The following is an 18,493-nucleotide window of genomic DNA, read 5'->3' as shown; positions in this document are numbered from 1 at the left end:
TGTGTGCAGTTCTGGGCCCCACAATTTCAGGAGGATGTGTAGGTCCTTGAATGCGTCCAGAGGAGGGCAACAAAGCCGCTGAAAGGGCTGGAAGGCACGTCCTGTGAGGAGCGGCTAAGGACTTTGGGTTTGTCTAGAAAAGGAGGCTGAGGGGCGGCCTCATTGCTCTGCACAGCTTCCTGAGGAGGTGGAGAGGGAGGTGCTGAGCTCTTCTCCCTGGTATCCAGTGACAGGACACGTGGGAATGGTCCAAAGCTGCGCCAGGGGAGGTTTAGCCTGGACGTTAGGAAGCATTTCTTTAGCGAGAGGGTGGTCAAACACTGGAACAGGCTTCCCAGAGAGGTGGTCGATGCCCCAAGCCTGTCCGTGTTTACGAGGCATTTGGACAATGCCCCTAGCAACATGCTTTAACTTGGTCAACCCTGAAGCGGTCAGGCAGTTGGACCAGGTGATCACTGTAGGTCCCTTCCAACTGAAAATATTCTATTCTAAAATTTAAGTCAACATCTTTTTTTTTTTTTAACTTAGACTACTTGTTATGTGTCAGACTCAACACATAAACCCCTCCCCCAACATGAACCTTACCAGTTTGGATAGTTTTAAGATTTCTGCTACACATGACAGGAAATGTTTTCAAAAAATCATCTACACTTACATGTATAGTTACTCAAGAGGTTTTCTCGCAAATGTGAGCAAATCACCTAATGTTCTCACCTAGGACTTCGAAGACTGAGGCTCAGAGTTTGCTTCCTACCAGAGACAGCCAGGAACTGACTTTCAGCCTCCGCATCCTCAGTGCAGGACTCGCCTAGGCAACCACTTCCATAACATTCCGTGTCCAGGTAATGTGAGTTCTCTTTGCACACTCAGTTTGAAATACTGCAAAACAGGTAGCCTTTTTCTTTCCAGAAAGTAAAACTGTTTCCCAGCATAGCCAGAACTAGGGCAGAGAGGGTAGGGAAGAACAACGACGCAACCAGAAGGTGCAGAAAGGCATCAGTCTGCTGTAAACAAGGATCAACAGAAACCTTACACACTTCATGAGCGTTATTAGCAGCAACATAATTCAGAAGAATACATCTACTCACACTGTTCAGGTCCCTCATAAAACACTTGTTCTAAGACCAACTGAATAAATAAGATTTCAAGTAGACCTCAGATGTAGTGCATTTGCATAGGGAAACGATCCTGGTGGACATGCTCTATAAATTGCTCATACATACATACATACATGGCCAGCCTGAAGAGACACTTTTTTTTTCCCCTTCTCCTTAATGTGGAGAAACTTCATAAAAAATGAGTACGAAAGGCAAGCAAGAGGGACAAGAAAAGATGCTGTTGCCCTGAAGTTCTATTTAGTTTGTTTGGAGAAGAAATAAAACAAGCTTTGTAGTGGATTTCAAACCACTACGTGCCCGGTCCCCTCCTCAGCATTCCTCCTCGCCCTCTCTCCAGCATGGCGCTTGGTACATGACGCGAGCACGCACCAGGCAACGTGAGCTTCGTCGGCAACTTAACAGCCGGGAGATACCCCAAGCCCCTGCCGTGCTTTTCAGTGAGCCCTCTCTGTCGCCGGCTCCCGGGCTCTCGAGCAGGCCTGCACCCTGGCATCCCGTCATGGCTCCCATCCCACGCAGCACCTTTCTCCTTTTCCCCGTGCAACACGCACTGGCCAAAGAACTACAAGGTTTGGGGATTTAGGACTTTTTTCCCCCCCAATCAATTAATACAGTGTGATTAAAAGAACGAGCGCTTCCGATGATTGATCAAATCGATAGTTTTATTTCCACCAGTTAAAAGAACTGTTTGCCTACCAGCAGAGTCCAACATAGATGGGACAGACAGACATGAATACAATTAAATACAGGAAAAATTGAACTATATACAACAAGACATACATTTACAGAATGGAAAAAACTTTATATTATCTATCAGTTCTTGCCAATGTGAAACATCACTGGAACTCAAATATATTGGGGTTTCTTTTTTTTTTTCCCCCCTAAAAAAAGCATGTAATGCAATTTAGTATTTTTCCATGTACTGAGACTTAAAATTCATTTTGAGATGCACAAAATTTGTGGCACTTCACAGGGTACACAAAAGCTAAAAACTTTTTTGTTAAATATTTTATAGTTTGCGATATCTAAATTCCAATTAGATCTATTTATTGAGACACAAACTATAAAGTGATATTTACATGGAAGGAGTTGTGCAAAGTCGTTTTAGGCTATGGCTAGTACACTGTGAAAGATGCACGGATACGTGACTCACCCTCATCCCCAGAGGTAATCCCTTAAATCCTCTTCTTACCGTCCCTCTCGTACAGTAGCCATCCAAGGAAAACTGGCCATAATTTTTTTTTTCTTTGCTAAGCTCCTGGGAGAAAGCTGTTTCTGTGGGCCTGAAGTATCTTGACAGTTTTAACGTGGGGCTGCTGCTCTTCACACAATTAATGCTTTAAGCAATCTATAGAATTGTTTCATTGATGATCTGCTTTTTGGGACACACATGCCAGCCGTCGTCGTCACCGCACTACCCTAAGACTGCTGCAGTCCTTGCTTGTAGTTTGTATTAGCCACGGGAGCACACAGTAACTAAACGTGTGTAACTTTTTAGCAGGTACCATATTGCCACAATGCAGAACCTGCACATTCCTGATGACAGCGCTGAACCAAAGCTAGTCCAAACCAGGGTGGGGAAGGTATTGCATTTCTCAGGACAGCTTTTATGGAACTAAACTCTGTCTGTATTACTACATCCAGAAACATCCCTAAACATTCTAATAAAAAAAAAACCCAAAACCACCTTTACTTTTGGGTTGCAATCTTCACTACTGAACTTGAGACAGCCAATTAGAAGAGCTGCTTTAATTAAAGGCTTCCTACAGATCCCTAGGACAGGTTAGCAAAGACACCTCAGCTATCAATGTTGACTAAACACCCCCCACAATTGTGCTGCACCAGAGCACAGAATGGTGCTTCGAACGGTTTTCATAATCAACCAACTGCCAAAAGGTGTCCCAGGTTAATTTTGGACTTTTTCATAGATGCGGCTACTGCAGATGTGGATCCTAAAATACTGGTTTTAATCATCTCATCTACATCTCATTACTATAATCCTGTTTGTATCAGCTCATCTGGGATTCCACATCAGCTTGCAGATTTTAGCTGTAACACGTTTAAAGCAGTCATTTATAACTTAGTCCTGGGGAAAAAAAAAGTGACTGGATAACAGTGCATAAACCTGTGTATTCCTGCCTTGCTTAAATAGAGGAATGCTCTCTCCTAGCACGTGTGTCTGGCTTCTCTTCTTTTTTAAAAATGCACATTTAAAGAAAGCTGGACAACCCTCAGGGCAAAGGGAGATTAGACTTCCCTCTCAAAAAGCTGCCAAGCCAAGATGGCTACCAAAACATCTTTTAAAGCCTCCACTTCCTAAATCCATGGCAATACAATGATTTAATTTTTAATCCTACGCACCAGGTTAAAACGAGTCAGGTGTCGGTATAACAACTGAAGAGAAGAGCGAAGTGAATGCACTGAACTTTAAGCATCACGCTGGGGACACTTGATACAGTAAGAAGACCTGTAGGTAGTTTGGTATTCAGCTGACAAGAGGACAGTGTACAATTTGCTTCTTATTCATCACTAGCAGCCTAGAGAAGACTATATCCTCCTTAGTTATCAGGAGAGCGCGCTACAGAACAGTAGTAAACCCAAGAGACCATCTCACCACGTTAGAAAATAAATTCAGTGTTGTGATTCAAACACAGGAATTCTTGGCAGTTAAAACATTCAAAGAAGTATTTTCACATTGTACATGTTGCAATTTGTCTACGTACTTTAGATCTCACGGAGGCCATAAAGACATCTACATGTTCAAGCCTTCTGCTTAAAACACCTGATTGCTGGTTAACAGCAGGTTATTTTATTGCATGACCTTGGCTGTCAATTTAATAGTGATTTATGATAAAACGATCCGTCATTACAGAACTTACTCTACTTGGGCAAAGATGGCATAGCAGAAAGCAATATAGTCATGAGCTTCTTGTAGGATAAAAACAGAAGTGTAATGGAATGGCAAATCGCTCATCTGTATTTTCAAAGGTAACTACTCCGTATCTGTATGCGACGGTGGGAATAATTTAAAGAGTAAGAAGTAACAAAATATTCAGACCCCTCTTAGTTAAGCATTAAAAAAGTAGAAGGAAATGGATTAGCTGCTTCCTTTCTGATATAGGCTGCTGGTCTACTTTAGAGACAGTCATAAACTTAACATTACAACCAGGGACATGACAAGAAGCAGCTTGGACCATAAAAAAGCTGTCTATATACGTACAAGTTATTCTCCAAAAAAATCAGTTTTATTTGGATGTGTGCACAACCTGCTGCTCTTTAAATCTTCAGAGCACTGAAAACACGACATTGCCCAAACCATCCAGTTGAGTCTGTCCTGAGAAATAGAAGTACTCATATATAAATGGGATGATACTGTCTGTGAGTGAGTTTCTTCCTGCAGGTTGGGCAAGAGTTGGCATTCCTAAGGGAATCACGGAGGCACTGACTGCAGAAGACATGGCCGCATTTGGTCGACACAATCAGGCGTCCGCTTTGCACAATCTGGAAGAAAAGAAACCACAACAGGTATTTGGAGTAAAGAATTCAGCTTGGCTGGTCTCCTGGCACCAGGCAAACAGGACTTGCAGTATCCGTAATCGGTACGCTACTACTTTAGTAATAAGGAACCCCAAGATCTTTCAGCGCCATCTTGGAAAGTGTTTCTCCCTCTGCGTCCACCACTGAGAAAGGACTCTGAGTGACAAGCTAGTTTCGCCTGAAATCCAAGGCCTGTACTTCAAGCCAGCTGTCTGTAGCGTCCCCCATAACCCAACGGAGTTGCGCAGCTCACCCTCTGCCCCGTTCTCCCTCCGACAAAAAAAGAAGAGATGACAACATGCGGATCCTTACCTCTGAGTAGCCATCCATGCAAATCGGACAGCTAACGGTACCAGACGGCCTTGTGGGAGAGAGAACAAAACCAGAAAGAACACGCATCCATTAATTCCACCGTGCATTGAGGGTTACCGATACCTACAACGTCATGTAATCACCCGACTGCACAGGCTAGCCACGACGCATTTCACCTCAAGATTCCTGCGTAGCTTTAACTCTCTCCCCTTGTTGCATTCGATAAGTAGTTAGGGCCTCCCTTACCTAAAGGGAACAGCGTCCTGGTTTTCATTAGGGGGAAGACGCAGTTAGTCGCCCTGCTCTAGTATTAGAAGGAACAGCAGTCTATAGCACTGTGCAGTATACCTATGGCAGTATTAATCTTCAACAGGTCGTAAACAAGAGTTTTGTAACAAAAGCCTCTAGCTGTCCTTTGGAAACTATTCCTTCGAGAAGTGAAAGAGGTTGTCAGAAATGAAAACATCCCCTATTCTAATTTAGCAACATCCCAGCCCAGTAACATATTCATTCCAAGAACTCCTTCCTTAGAAAATGTATGGCAGGAACACACTAACATGAGGAAATATTCAAAAATAAGTTTCTAGTTCAGAGAAGGAAAGACCGACTCGGTGGCTGTTACCAAGCTATTCTGCGTAAGGAACATGCCATACCATAAGTGCTGAATAATATTCTCTCTCAGAAAGAGAAAAAGCTTCCTGCCACTTTTATTTACAAATTGATGTCTATTTTAAATGATCACAGTAAGCTTCTTTCATAAGTCTTTACCATAAACACTGGGCTTTATTATGTCACTGCCCATGCTAAGCAACAGTTTGTAACTTACTAATTAAACAGGAATAGAAAGCATGAGGTATCCTTTATCCTGTAATCTTAAATTCAAGCTGTGAGCACTCCTAACTTCTACCGCTAGTTTCACATACATAACTTAACTGTATTAAATCTCCCATTTTTACTACTCAAAATCTTTATGCAGCAGCTATACCACCAACTCAGTAATTAATTACAATTGATGATAACCTTCATAGAAGTAAGAGTAGTCTAACACTACAGAGTAACACTGTACACGGCTCTGTGGCAATCTCCAGCATCAGTACCTTTTTGTCAGTGTTAAATGCTGCAGCACTGAGTTGTTTCAGCCTTACCTAGGCAGAGCAGGAAGGCACATGCTTCAACAGAGAAGCTTGAGATTGAAGGAACAAAACATTAATTTTTTATATTAACTAGTGTGATTTATTCACCTACATACTTAACAACCATAATTTTAAAATCTACAAATCCATTGGCAATGCACTACGTTCTAGAATAGTAAGCCCTTTAGGTGGCATATTTAAGAGCTGACACCCAAAATTTTCATACCCAAGTTCTCTCCTACATTGCCTTCCAGTAATCTAAAAGGCTCAAAGCACACCAGCTTTATTAAAACCTGTATTTTTTCCTCCCAAACACTTTAAAAAACGTTTATACCACAATTCTCATGTTCTTCATCTTCCCTAGTCACATGGACACCTGATTTCATTTAATTAGTCTAATACATTGCATCTTTCTTGACATAATGGAGTGCTGCTACAGCAGGAGTTTACTGTTTTTCTGCAGAATGGGGTCTTTACTGTGCAGGCACCTGACCCGAACAGCGAGATCGCCATCTCACATGCAAATGTATTAGAGCTCCATGACATACGTGGGACAGAAGAAAAACTGGCCACAACAGTATTACCTCCACAATTGCCTTGCAAGTATACCTTGGGAAGAACGGTTACTGCTCTGAGAGAAAGAGGCAGTTAACTGGCACAGTGTGTAAAAAAGCAGTGAATGAATAATAGTTTTTACTGGAATTTGCCAGGCTGCTGCCTGCCGGTCTCGTGATACCAAGACTCATTGACAACAATGAAAATATTTCCATATCGAACATCACTACTGGAGCTTTGCATGAAAAGTAAATGCACTACATTATGAGCTATGGCCTGTGATTAATCCTCCTTCCTTGCCATACCCCCACACTCATCTTTAAGTTGTACATCTGTCTTGGGCTGGCTTTTTGTCCTGAAGTGCAAACGGTATCATTTGGTCATTGTGCGAAATGTGATGTTGTACTCATTGAAAGAGGGTACTAACTAGAATAAGTTAAGACTTCAAAGATAAGCCAGGCTATAGCAATGTAACTTAGTCCCTGTATGTATAAGAAAAGCAAAATTCAATGTTTGGTAGGTCATAAGGCATACATACTTTGAGCTTGCAGTTTCATCTTCCAGTGGTCCCAATTCTCGAGACACTTTATCTGTCACATACACATCATTATCTCTTGTTTCATCTTCATCATCACTACTCAGTACACAGCTGTCTGACTGTCGCTGGCTTCTTAGTCTAAGATTTCTCCTTTGTCGTTGATTCTCTGTAATTTAATTTTGGTAAGTTAGATATATTATATTTATATCCCTGGAACTATCCTTGAAATGTATGATTATAAATAGTCTGTACAGTTCATATTTTAAATGGACCATATTCAGCTGGGTTAACAGCAATCTTAAACAAACTAGTTTCCTAAATATTAAGGCTGAACACTTCCAGACATTGTGAATATTCTGCTACATATTGACACAAAATATTTGCTCTATTCACCGTACAAACAGCTAAAACATGATCTTAAAGATTCTCGGTGTCCTAAGTTTCATATAGTTACACTACCTGTGAATACATCTTCCCTATAAAGGGAAGCCAGCTCTCCTGATTCTTACTAACAGAGAATGCTACGATACTATGTTGAGGAATTGCAAGAATTGCTGTGTGATATGAGAGAGAGAGAGGACTGAAGTTAAGCTTCCAAGTAGCATAGCAAGGTAGCACATACACAACAAAAGGCCTGGTAAAACACAGGGTGCTTTGTTCAGAAAGTTTCAGAAGTGATGGAAGAGATGCTTAAATCTAAAAAATTTAAATTATGGAGCTGCTGTGGTTCCTCACTGCTCTATCCAGGTATGATGCTAAACCGTACCACTCTTTGTCTGCATTAAACCAAACCTCTAACTCAAAGGCAGTTTCTATAAAATGAGTCTTTTTAAGAACAGTACTAGGAAATTATAAAAATACTTTAAGCACTGTCTCCTTAGAAATTTTCATTGTCTTCCTCCTGTGTTAAGGTAACTTGAAAATGGAGTTAGATTGCCCAAGATAAAAGGAGATTAAAAAAATTTAATTGCCTGGTCTGTAACATCCAAAGGTTAAAGAACTGCTATTTGCTTTTTAACAATTAGAAACCGCATGCAATAATCTCTAACTCCAGTGTACAAGTAACAATAATCAAGCACTAATCAATTAAAATTACATAAATAGCCACAAAATTAAAGTACCTTCCTGCGTAAAGTATTCAGCTACAACTTTTATTGCAAGTATTTTTTACTTCCTCTGGCTTCATTCAGAGCACAGAATAGATTACATTCTAAGTAAGCAGCTAACAACATACTAACACATCTCAGCTATTATAATCAGAACAAGGTGTGAAAGGTGTAAAGGATTAACTTCTTTATACCTGTAACTATTATAACACCTAAAATAGAAAAACCCCCACACTTGTTAATACTCCTCAGTACTAGATTTGAGGAATGTTAGACTACATAACGTAGTGAATACTATGACCACAAATAACTTTCTTCTTTAGTTTCTTCACTGAAATACAGGCTAAAAAAGCCTTTTGACATTTTCTTATTGAAAGCAGATATTCCAGTGCTAATTAGAATTATTATCAACTTTGGGCTTACAGAACTTCTGTATTTGGAAAATAAGAAAACATATTTTGAGCAGCTCTGATGCATTTTATTTCAGATACTTTCTACAAGCTCTAATAGCGACTATCAAACACAGGCTGGATCCGTTCTCTAAGACAGTGGCCAGATACTTTAGCACTGTCCTTTGCCTTTTGGCAAATGCAGTTTCAATCCATGCTGCTCAGGTTCGTTGGAAAAAGACAAAAAGAAAAAAAATTGAGTTTAGGACAATTCCATTACCAATTGTAAAACATCAACTCACCTTCAACAATCTTGCATCAGTATAGATGGGAAGGGAGAGAAAAGAAAATACAATTAGACTTTGGTGTGCACCCCTAGCGTTACATACAAACACCAAATAAGCTAAGCAGTTACGACAAAACAAGCTAAGAATGGTAGGATATCACTCTCTCATTTTGATTAAGAATGTTAACAGTAGTAGCAAATTAGCTGCTGCTCTGAAAATAAGGAAGTGGTTGCTTCTGGTTCTGCTCACGCTGCTGCAAAGGGACAGAAACAGAGGCAGTTTATGAACCACCTGAACACCCTCCTCCTGCTCCCCACTTTCAGGACCCTAACTTGCCTTAGGCTGGAGGAGATTCTTTCCCTCTTTCTCCCCAAAACAGGCAAATTCAGGTGCGACATCCATAAACACTTCATAGTAGAATAACAGCTGCTGAAGAAAAAAAACCCCAAACCCAACCCTGCTGTTGTCTTTGGTGGAACCAGAGCTGGGGCAATGCAGATGACGTTGTGAAGTTTGAGGCCTTTCCTTTGCAAAGGCTCAGGAACAATCCCAGCAGGAGATAGCCCCATGCTGTTCCTGCGGCTTGTTTCTGGTTTGCACGGCAGCAGTGGCATCCCAAAACTCAGGTTATACACTACCCTGTGGACCGGACCGGACACTATTCTAGCTTTAAAAATGGCAGTAAAAAAAAGTGGATTTTTTAGGACTTCTTGGAGTAATAAACCGAACTAGTTTGTAGCACGGTCAGCTTCAGTTGCGCTTGGCATCTCTGTGACAGGAGTACCTGAAACCGACGTTGCAGCTAAACACTTCCTATTTGTGAAGTCAAAGACAAACTGGTACCTCCTTCGCTTTTTATTTAACTCATTGCCCTATATCTCTGATATATCTAGAATAGCTTCCACTTGAAATTGCATCTCCTTAAGTTACATTACCCATCACTGGTAAATATCCTCCCCCAGTTCCGGAGCAACAAGCCATTTTACATTGCCCTCTCACTATCTGCAAGCGCACCTCCAGAGCAGCTTCTGCGTTGACCTGTGACGTGTGGCTTTCATGCGCCGACAAGTCAACTTCAAACTTAAAACTTCTCCTGAAAGCCAGATTCTATCAGGGAGCACAACAGAAAACTAACTTGACTACAAGATTTTAGGTAAGTAAGTGTGCCATTCGCTACTTACCACAACAGAATCATTGTGAGTTAGATCAACGACTACAGGATCAGAAGGTTCACATGTGAGATCTACTACTTCTTCACCGGCTTAAAAACACAATGTTAGAATCAAGATCAGAGATCGCAGAGGAATAGAATTGCCTGCCGCTATGTAACAGGCTGAGGCACGATTCAACCTTGCCCTATCCCTCTTCTCTTCAGGAACGGATCCAACATTTCACTCAAGCTTTGCCCTCAAGAGTCCACATAGTGCATTACCACCACTGCCTTCTGCAAGCTGCAGTGCAAGAGGAACAGCGGCTGAGCTCCTCATGCAGTTCTGTTGTATGACAACAGCTTGCGGGAGGTACACAGCAACAGATTATTCATCTAACATAGGAGAACGTTTATCCCACAGAATAAAACATGAATCATACGGGATACACTGATTTTACAGTGCCATGCTGTAAATGTTCCTGTCTCATGCCTCGTCCAACCTTTCATAGTCAAATGCACAGCAAAAACTGAAAAAGCCATCTAATTACCTGGAGACCAATAGTTACTTTCAATCTTTCCTAGCACTTCAGAAGGCAATTTAAGTATCTATTTAGGAGATCAAGGAGGCTTTTTAAATTCTGATACTTTTTGTGAAAACCTACTGACCAAGTACTGCCTCTCCTTTGAGGGACGGGGCACAACTACTGACAAACTTTTAATTATCTTCTCAAAACCTGGGAGTTCCCAAACTTAGTTTGCCACCATCTGCAGTGGCAGCTGCAGTGACTCCCAGCTCATCAGACTAGGCGTTCAGATGTTTCAGTAGCATGCGAGTACCTTCCTTACACCACAAACCTATCTCGAGTTGTGAATGTATCACATCTCGGTAACAAACTCAAACAGTTGTCAGGAGGCTTGCTGGTTATAGATGCCGTACTAGATGCTTTTTAAAAGGTTTCCCTTCCTCCCCAGTTAAGGGCCTAGAAACTGGCAAAACCACACATTAAGTGGGATCCCAACCCTCCAGAAGCAGTTGATTTTCTCACTCTTTAAAAAAGAAAGCTTACCACTTTCTTCAAGTTCTATTGGCTCTGCTTCTGAAGCCATTTCTGCAGTAGAAGCCATCAAGCGGTTTCGCTTCCGAGCTTGCCTAGAATTAACTGCTCCTCCACGGCGCTTTCGTTGAGTCTAAGAGGGAACAAAGCCTTAGCATTTTCTTTAGGAGCAATATTATCGTGGCCCTCATCTTTGCAGCACCAACGAAAGCACACAAGGAAACTCAAAACACTCCCCGGAAAGGCTGTAGTATGCATCGAGTGGTGGTATGGGTCATTCCTACCTGAGCACATCACATCAAGGAAAAGACATCACCCCAGATCTCTTACCAGTTAGGTCACAAAAAAAACCCCAAAACCATCTCGTGATGGTTTGCAAATGAGAAGACTAGTTCTCAATTATATCAGATGCTAGCTTCCAGGCAACCATTGGAATCAGTCCGACACAGGGTTCTTGCTCACATTGTAAGCATTTCTGAACTATTGCTAGCACCTAGAGAGACTAAAAATCTTAAGTATCACAGAACGTGAAGTTTTCATATGCTTCTGTTCCAGTGCATTTACTACAAACTCTTAAAAACATTTATAGAAGTACCACAGAAAACATGTTTTAAGAATCAGGTTTGCATTGAGTAGTACAGTACTTACTGCGCTCATGGTGTTTCTTGATCTAAAACTACAGAAAGAGAGATACAAATACCAAAAAACTAACTGCAAGGAAACTACAAGTATCAACTCCTTATATTCCTTTAGGTAGCACACTGTTAGAAAGTCCGGACTTCTCAGGGTCTGAGAACGAGGTTCTTCCAAACCTGTAAGAAAAGAAGAGAGAAGATTACCTATCTGTAACGCTTGTCCTCTTAAATACCCCCCTCTCTAAGATTCCCATTCCTGAGTCGCCAGTTCCTGCCCAAAGCTAGAGGGGAAGTCCCAGAGTCTGGTGTTTGACCCTCAGACACGTACAGCCCGAAGCCTCAGTCATTCTTATCCATTTCCTAAACTAAACACCAGAATAAAGCTAGTTTGTTAGCAAACGAGAAAAATACTAAGGAATCCCAGTTAAGTTTAACTGAAAAGCAACTGATTCGCTCTCAAGGCAATGTTTGTTTGTGCAGGAATCACTGGGAATTGTGTCATAAGCAGCCATCGTTAGAGAACAAAAAGTTCCAGACAAGCAGTTGTCTTCTCCAACCCATCTCCAGATTCCAACAGGTGGGAGCTGAACACCTTGAGAGGAATCTAAAGCAAGTAGAGCAGAAAAATTACAGTTTAGAAATACTCGCAGATCTGCAAGAGAATATGAGTTTACAGTAGCTACTCTGTGGTAACTGTAGGTGTGCATGCCCCTACCCACCAGCGAACTGCTGAATGGGAAGAGGTGAAAAGCATAAAGGTGGTTATGAGTAGCTGACATGGTACTGAAGTTCACATCTTAAAGCTTGCTCATGGTATACTTATCACGTGTCCAACACACAAGGAGGAGCTGGCGGGAGGAGACAGTGGAGGGACCAGGAAAAACACAATTATGTTAAACAAGAACTGGAGAACTGTATTCCCAATACTGACCTTGATCTATGCTGCAAAGACCAGCACACATGCTATTAACCTATTCTCAGATTAAGAAACACTGAGACCATGCAGTGGGATGGAATGGCACTGGTAGTCAATCATAACCTTGAGTTAAAGGAAGCCCGACTGATTTTTTTTCCTCTTACACTTTCTCTACATTTCTTCAATCACAGATCTTCAAGTGCAAAGATACATTTATGCACAGTTTTAAGCAACACAACAGGCCACTCAATTTTCTCCCTTTTTTTCATTTTAAAATTGGTACTGGATTGCAAAATCTAAAATGAAAGTCAACTTGCCTTTTTTTTTTTTTTTTTTTTTTTTTTTAACTTGGACCACTTGCTATATGCCAGACTTAACGATCAGTGAGCCCACAGGCAGATTGTGGTCACAGTAGATGAAATTTTCAGAAGGGTTATGCATAACTCCCTCTCCCAATATGAATCTAATCAGTTTTGATAGTTTTAAGATTTTTAAAGATTTTTTTAAAAATCTAAAAAAACTTACACGAATAGTTTTTCATGAGTTTTTCTCGCAAATGTGAGCAATAGCCTTACATTCTCACCTGGGATGTTGAAGACTAAGGCTCAGAGTTTGCTATCAGAGAAAGCTGGGAACTGACTTTCAGTCTCCTACATCCTCAGTGCAGGACTTGCCTAGGCAACTGTTTTCATAACATTCTGTGTCCAGGTAATGTGAGTTCTCTTTGCACACTTCACCCCACTGTCCTTAAGGTTTAGATTTCATTTCACCTGTTAAGGAAGAAAGCTTTTCTGCCAGCCTTACCAACATTCTTGTGAAGATCCTATTTTACTCACTTCACTGAATTTTTGAAATAGGGAACAAGAACTTTTAAAACAAGACCATGCCTAATTCCACACTTACACAAAACAAACCAGAGAGACTGTTCTGTGAGCACATTTTCTAGGTGCTATAGGAGTTCCTCACTCCATATGATTGTTATTCATAGGTTTGGAGCTTTTTGAAGACAAGGGGAAGAGAGAGGTGAAGCAAGGAGGACACACAGCACAAGGGATGAGGGATGGGGGCAAGGGAGAGAATCATCCCTAAACCTAGCACATCTGGTCTTTCAAACTAGTTGCTCAAAGACAAGCTACCATCTTCATCTAACAGCTATAAGTGAAGCGGAAAATAACTTAGGCAAAGCAGTTTTCTGCACACAGCAGGACGATGAACAAGACTGAGCAACACATGAGGTATATTAAGAAGTTATGCCATTAGATTCTTTATAAGTTTATTTCATCAAGAAAGCCAAGAGACATTTTCCTTTATTCTCCTCAGATATGGAATTGGAAAAAATACTTGGACATTAAAAAGCTACGAAATGTTAGTTGGTACACACATCTGAGGATCATAAAGAAATGAACTTCATATAAGCTTATTTTAAATTACAAGTTGTTAGAATTGTTTTTAAATAGAACCTTTTAGAGCAATCTGATACACTGATGTATCTGCACTGCTGAAAGACAGCAAAAACCCAGTCTGATGTATTCGCTAGACAGCACGGTTTTGGATGTAAAACACCCAGAAGGTAGCACAAGACCTGGTGCTTTTTGGATTGAACACTGAATACAACCCAGTGCAATGGTATGTTGACAAAGTATCTTTAGAAAGGGTTAAAAATATGGGGGGAGCAAGCACCTGGGATGACTCCAAACATAAAATGTTGCACACATTCTCTTTGGCCACAAGTGGCTTAAGTGCCAAAGAAGAGGTATCACAGCAGAAAAACACCCCCAAAACCCCCTCCAAACAAACAAAAACCAAACAGACTTAAATTTGAAAATTATGGTGAAAAGAAAACCAAAGCAATACACAATCGAAGACCTGTTATGCTAAGACCACCTTATCCATGTTAAATATTCACACACTTCTTTACCAAGATACCAAGGAACAGATTATTTATAGGATTACTACAACATGTCTCAGAGGATCTAATATCAGACCTCAAAGGCAGCAGAGGACAGAGCCACTTCTTGAACTGACAGAGAGCATCATTGCTATTTAGATGGTTTAATTTTCAGAATCTTACATCGGCAGTAGGCTTTCTTTATACTTAATACAGAGAGTACACATAAGGCACAAATGTTCTAGGTGCTAATGGCTCAAATCTTAACCTCTTCAGAAGCTTCTTCTGAAGAAGAAAGTTGAGACTGGATACCCATAGGGAAGCTCATCACTATAAAACCACCTTAAAATAAAACATCATAGGCAGGTTCATCAGTATCAACACAACCCATCTGAGGAGAGTCATGTTTGTAAAGAAAATCAGACTGCTGGAATTTATTAAGACTATGGAAGGAGTCTCAGGATCCAGAAACATTTTTGTCTTGTAAGAACAAACCTCTTCTGTGGCGCTATAGATTTCCACATGTTATTGGCTTACTCGGGAAACTTCACTGAAAGTTAATTACCCAAACTGTAAGAATGGGTAGCAAAAATAAAGCAAAGCTTACTTTCTTGAATATACCACAGATCAAGTCAGTAGTGCACAAGAACAGAGGTAAACAAAACAGTTCCAAGTTTTGCACATTTAGAGACATACTCATCAATAAGAATTCCTTAAAGATTTTCAAAACCTCAGGACCACTCAATGTAATAATATGATTTGTTACACAGGACTGAATAGCCCAAATTAAATGATAAGGTCTATATGCCCCTCCTCCAGCAGTCACTATGAAACCCAGCACCAAGACTCCCAAGACTGGATAATACAAATAGAGTTACTGCATCAACCTCCCCCCCTCAACCCATAAGCATCAAATAACTCCAGCTGAAGCTGTTAGCAAGCTCATCTATTACACTTGTAGCAACATGCATTCAGACATCAATGCAAAATTCTAGAATTAAGATTTTTTTAAAAAAGTAAAGACTTTTTTTAATGTGAAAACTTAGCAGATCAACTTAGCAAACCAATAAATACTTTTAACTTTTACAGACTTTTTATTGCATCACTGCAGGCTTATACAGTACCAGAAAAAGCCACTCCCCCTTCCTCTCATACACAGAGCTCTGCACATGCAGTTATTGTTCCTGTCATTTAGCTCTCCCAAGGGCTTACGTAGTGTTGTCCTCATAACAACAAAGTTCAAGGTTTATTCTAGCTAACTCACTAGCATTTTAAGGACTATATCCACCAACCTTTCTCTGTACAGGTAGATACTTGAGAAAAATAAAGGTAAAACCATTTAAATTAAGAATGTTTACAGTAGGAGTAAAAGAATATTGATTCCCATATTCATCATTTAAGTCTCCTGTTAAATTTTTTCCTCTATAAAAAAGTTAACATTTTCACTGAGTTCAAGTTGACCTAATTTAACATGTTTGAACTACAATTCAAAAAAAATGGATTATCTGGACAACATAAAGTGAAAACTTTTCTTACACCACTCTGAAAACAACGTCTAGGTCTCCCACATGCCTAGCATGAATTGAGGCAAATTAGCTTAAGCAAGAAGTAGACATTTTTACCATGTCTCACTAACACAAACAAGAATGTACTTCATAATCATCCTAAACATTACAAATACACTAAAGTAACTACTTGAAGAAACCAATAACATCAGTCTAAATGTTTGGTGTGTGCAAGGCACAGGTGACAAAAACAGTATACACTGTATTTGTCAAAACATGATATGCTATGTCTTTAAGACTTTGCTTCTCATTTCTACTCTTAAGACCTCTCTTGGCACTCCTAACAACAGGAAACACAGTATCGAAGATGCAGCATGTATAAAAAAAATTTCTGTGGTCAGGTGCTAGTCTTACATTTTTTTATCACAGGGAACAGTAATCTGCCATTTTACTCTTTCAAAACTTTCCTATCATGTGTATTTCCAGTACCTTTAAAGATGTTCTCATTTTTTCAGATGCACTACATCAACTTCAGTGAAAACAGAAGCTGAGTCTTATGTTTTATCCAAATTAGGTCAAGCAGTCCCATACTACAAAAGCTTGGTGAGAGGCACTATAAAGATGAGAGATAAACAGCCTACCATAGAGATCTACTAGCCTGCCTGCTCTAAGCAGTCAGCTACATCTACAGACAAGACATATGTTTATGAGCAGCCTAACAAAAAAAAAAACCCAAACAAACCACCAACAAAACACCACCACCACCAAATCCAAAACAAAACAAGGAAGCTAACAAAACACACCAAAACTTTTCTCGTTGGTCAGATGTCCTATTTCAGAAACAACAACAAAAGATGAAGACTGGCCAGAAGAAAAGCTCCTCATTGCTTTTATGAGCAGAATTGTCTCTGAGAGAGGCTACAGATTACTTTCAATAGTCCCAAAATCAGATACAGAAGAAAGGAAAAACAAGTTGAGTCTTTTCACGTCCTGTAATTGAGGTGCAGGGGGACGCTGAGATAGGAGAGAAGCATTCCCTCCACTCCTGCTGTCATACAAAATGGGAGGACAGACTAACAACTTCACACAGCTTCATCTACTGCATGCACTGAGCCACTCCTGTTCTTCCATGTGAGAGGAACACCATCGTCTCTTCTGCAGCACTCGTCTCTCTCAGCCACTTCAGGACACCCTCTGAACGGCCCTTGCAGCAAATGCAGTTTATGACCCAGCGAGCACTACAAAAGGCTGAGCAGCCTGTCTGCAAGGACCGGCTACTCTCGCTTTCGAGGGAATACGGGGCAGAAAACGGCCGCAGGCCCAGCTGTCCCCCGGACCTCAGAGCTGGCGGCCGCCCGGCGATGAGGGGAGACGCCGCGCCCGGTGGGGAGGGCAGGGGCGGCCGAAGCCGGCCCCGAGGGCCAGGCAGCGGCGCTCGCAGGCCCCGGAGCCCCCCAGAGCGGCGGAGATGAAAAAATAAAAATAACACACGGCCGGGGGAGGGGGGAAGCGGGACGTGCCACACGGCACCCCGGGCGGAGCGAGGGCAGGCCGGGGGCAGCTGGCGGGGGAGCCTCTCAGGGCCGCCACAGCGTCGGGCCGGGCCGTGCCCCCGCTCCGCGAAGGGGCTCGGGTCACCGCCCCCGCCCCGGAGAAGCGGGCAGCACCGGCCCGGCCCCGCCGCGCAGGGCCCAGTTCCGCGCACCGGCGGAAGAAGCCCCGTCTCCCCTCAGCGCCGGCCCGGCCCGCCCCTCCCCCACCGCGGCCGGGCGCGGCTGCCTTGCCTTCGCCGCCTCCCCTCCATTCCCCTCACCTGTCGCCCGCCGCCCCGAGCGCCTCAGCAAGGCATGGCGGGCCCGGGGGCGCCGGTGCCGCTCCCGGGCGCCGCTCCCACCCCCACGACAGAGCCCCCCCGGCCTGCACCACTCACCCTCAACGCCCGGCCCGGCAGCGGCGTAGGGCAACGCCTGCCTCCGCTCTCCCGCCATTGGGGGGACCGCGATCCTGCGGCTCGCAGAGTGGCCGCCGCGCACGTCAATTAGGAAGCGGTGAGGTGAGCGGCCCCGCCTCTTATCCGGTCCCGGGGCATGCTGGGAATTGTAGTTTCGCGCCCGGCTGGGGGCGGAGCAGGCGTTCGGCCTGCGCGGGGCTGTGCGGGGCCTGCTGCTCCTTGATGGCGGGGCGCCCTGTGCCTGAGGGGTGGTGGCTGCCCCTTGGAAACTCGTCCTCAGTCCCAGGGTTAGTTCGGCCCTGACGAACCCTGAAAGGGGCGACTGAACCAGTTGCTGTTGTTGTACCGGGGGTGGGGTGGGGTGGGCGTGGGCGTGGGGGGTGGGGTGGCATAATTAGTCCAGATCCTCTAACTCGTT

General features: G+C 42.5%; 1 protein-coding gene across 1 annotated transcript; it reads right to left on the bottom strand.

Annotated features, from left to right (window-relative positions):
* Positions 1-1,759: 1,759 nt before the first annotated feature.
* LOC127016049 (E3 ubiquitin-protein ligase RNF4-like) lies at positions 1,760-18,262 on the bottom strand. Its single transcript, XM_050896362.1, has 8 exons — positions 18,055-18,262; positions 11,829-11,992; positions 11,193-11,313; positions 10,157-10,236; positions 8,991-9,000; positions 7,194-7,359; positions 4,968-5,016; positions 1,760-4,619 (listed from the first exon to the last, which is right to left on the bottom strand). Exons 1-8 carry the CDS (start codon positions 18,110-18,112, stop codon positions 4,470-4,472), a joined length of 798 nt encoding a protein of 265 aa, XP_050752319.1. The 5' UTR covers positions 18,113-18,262; the 3' UTR covers positions 1,760-4,469.
* Between the last annotated feature and the right edge of the window lie 231 nt (positions 18,263-18,493).

This window comes from Gymnogyps californianus, chromosome 4 (assembly GCF_018139145.2).
Source record: "Gymnogyps californianus isolate 813 chromosome 4, ASM1813914v2, whole genome shotgun sequence".
Lineage (NCBI taxonomy): Eukaryota > Metazoa > Chordata > Aves > Accipitriformes > Cathartidae > Gymnogyps > Gymnogyps californianus.
Note: the sequence above shows the minus strand (reverse complement) of the source record. Positions and strands in the feature narration are given on the sequence as shown.

What these genes read in the sequence shown, in the direction of transcription:
- LOC127016049 (XM_050896362.1), bottom strand. Translation starts at nt 18,112, where the DNA reads ATGGCGGGAGAGCGGAGGCAGGCGTTGCCCTACGCCGCTGCCGGGCCG. An exon ending in CAAGAAACACCATGAGCGCA is followed by an intron (nt 11,314 to 11,828) that starts GTAAGTACTGTA and finishes GTTCCCTCTTAG; the next exon opens with ACTCAACGAAAGCGCCGTGG. An exon ending in GATGAAACTGCAAGCTCAAA is followed by an intron (nt 5,017 to 7,193) that starts GTATGTATGCCT and finishes CTCTCCCACAAG; the next exon opens with GCCGTCTGGTACCGTTAGCT.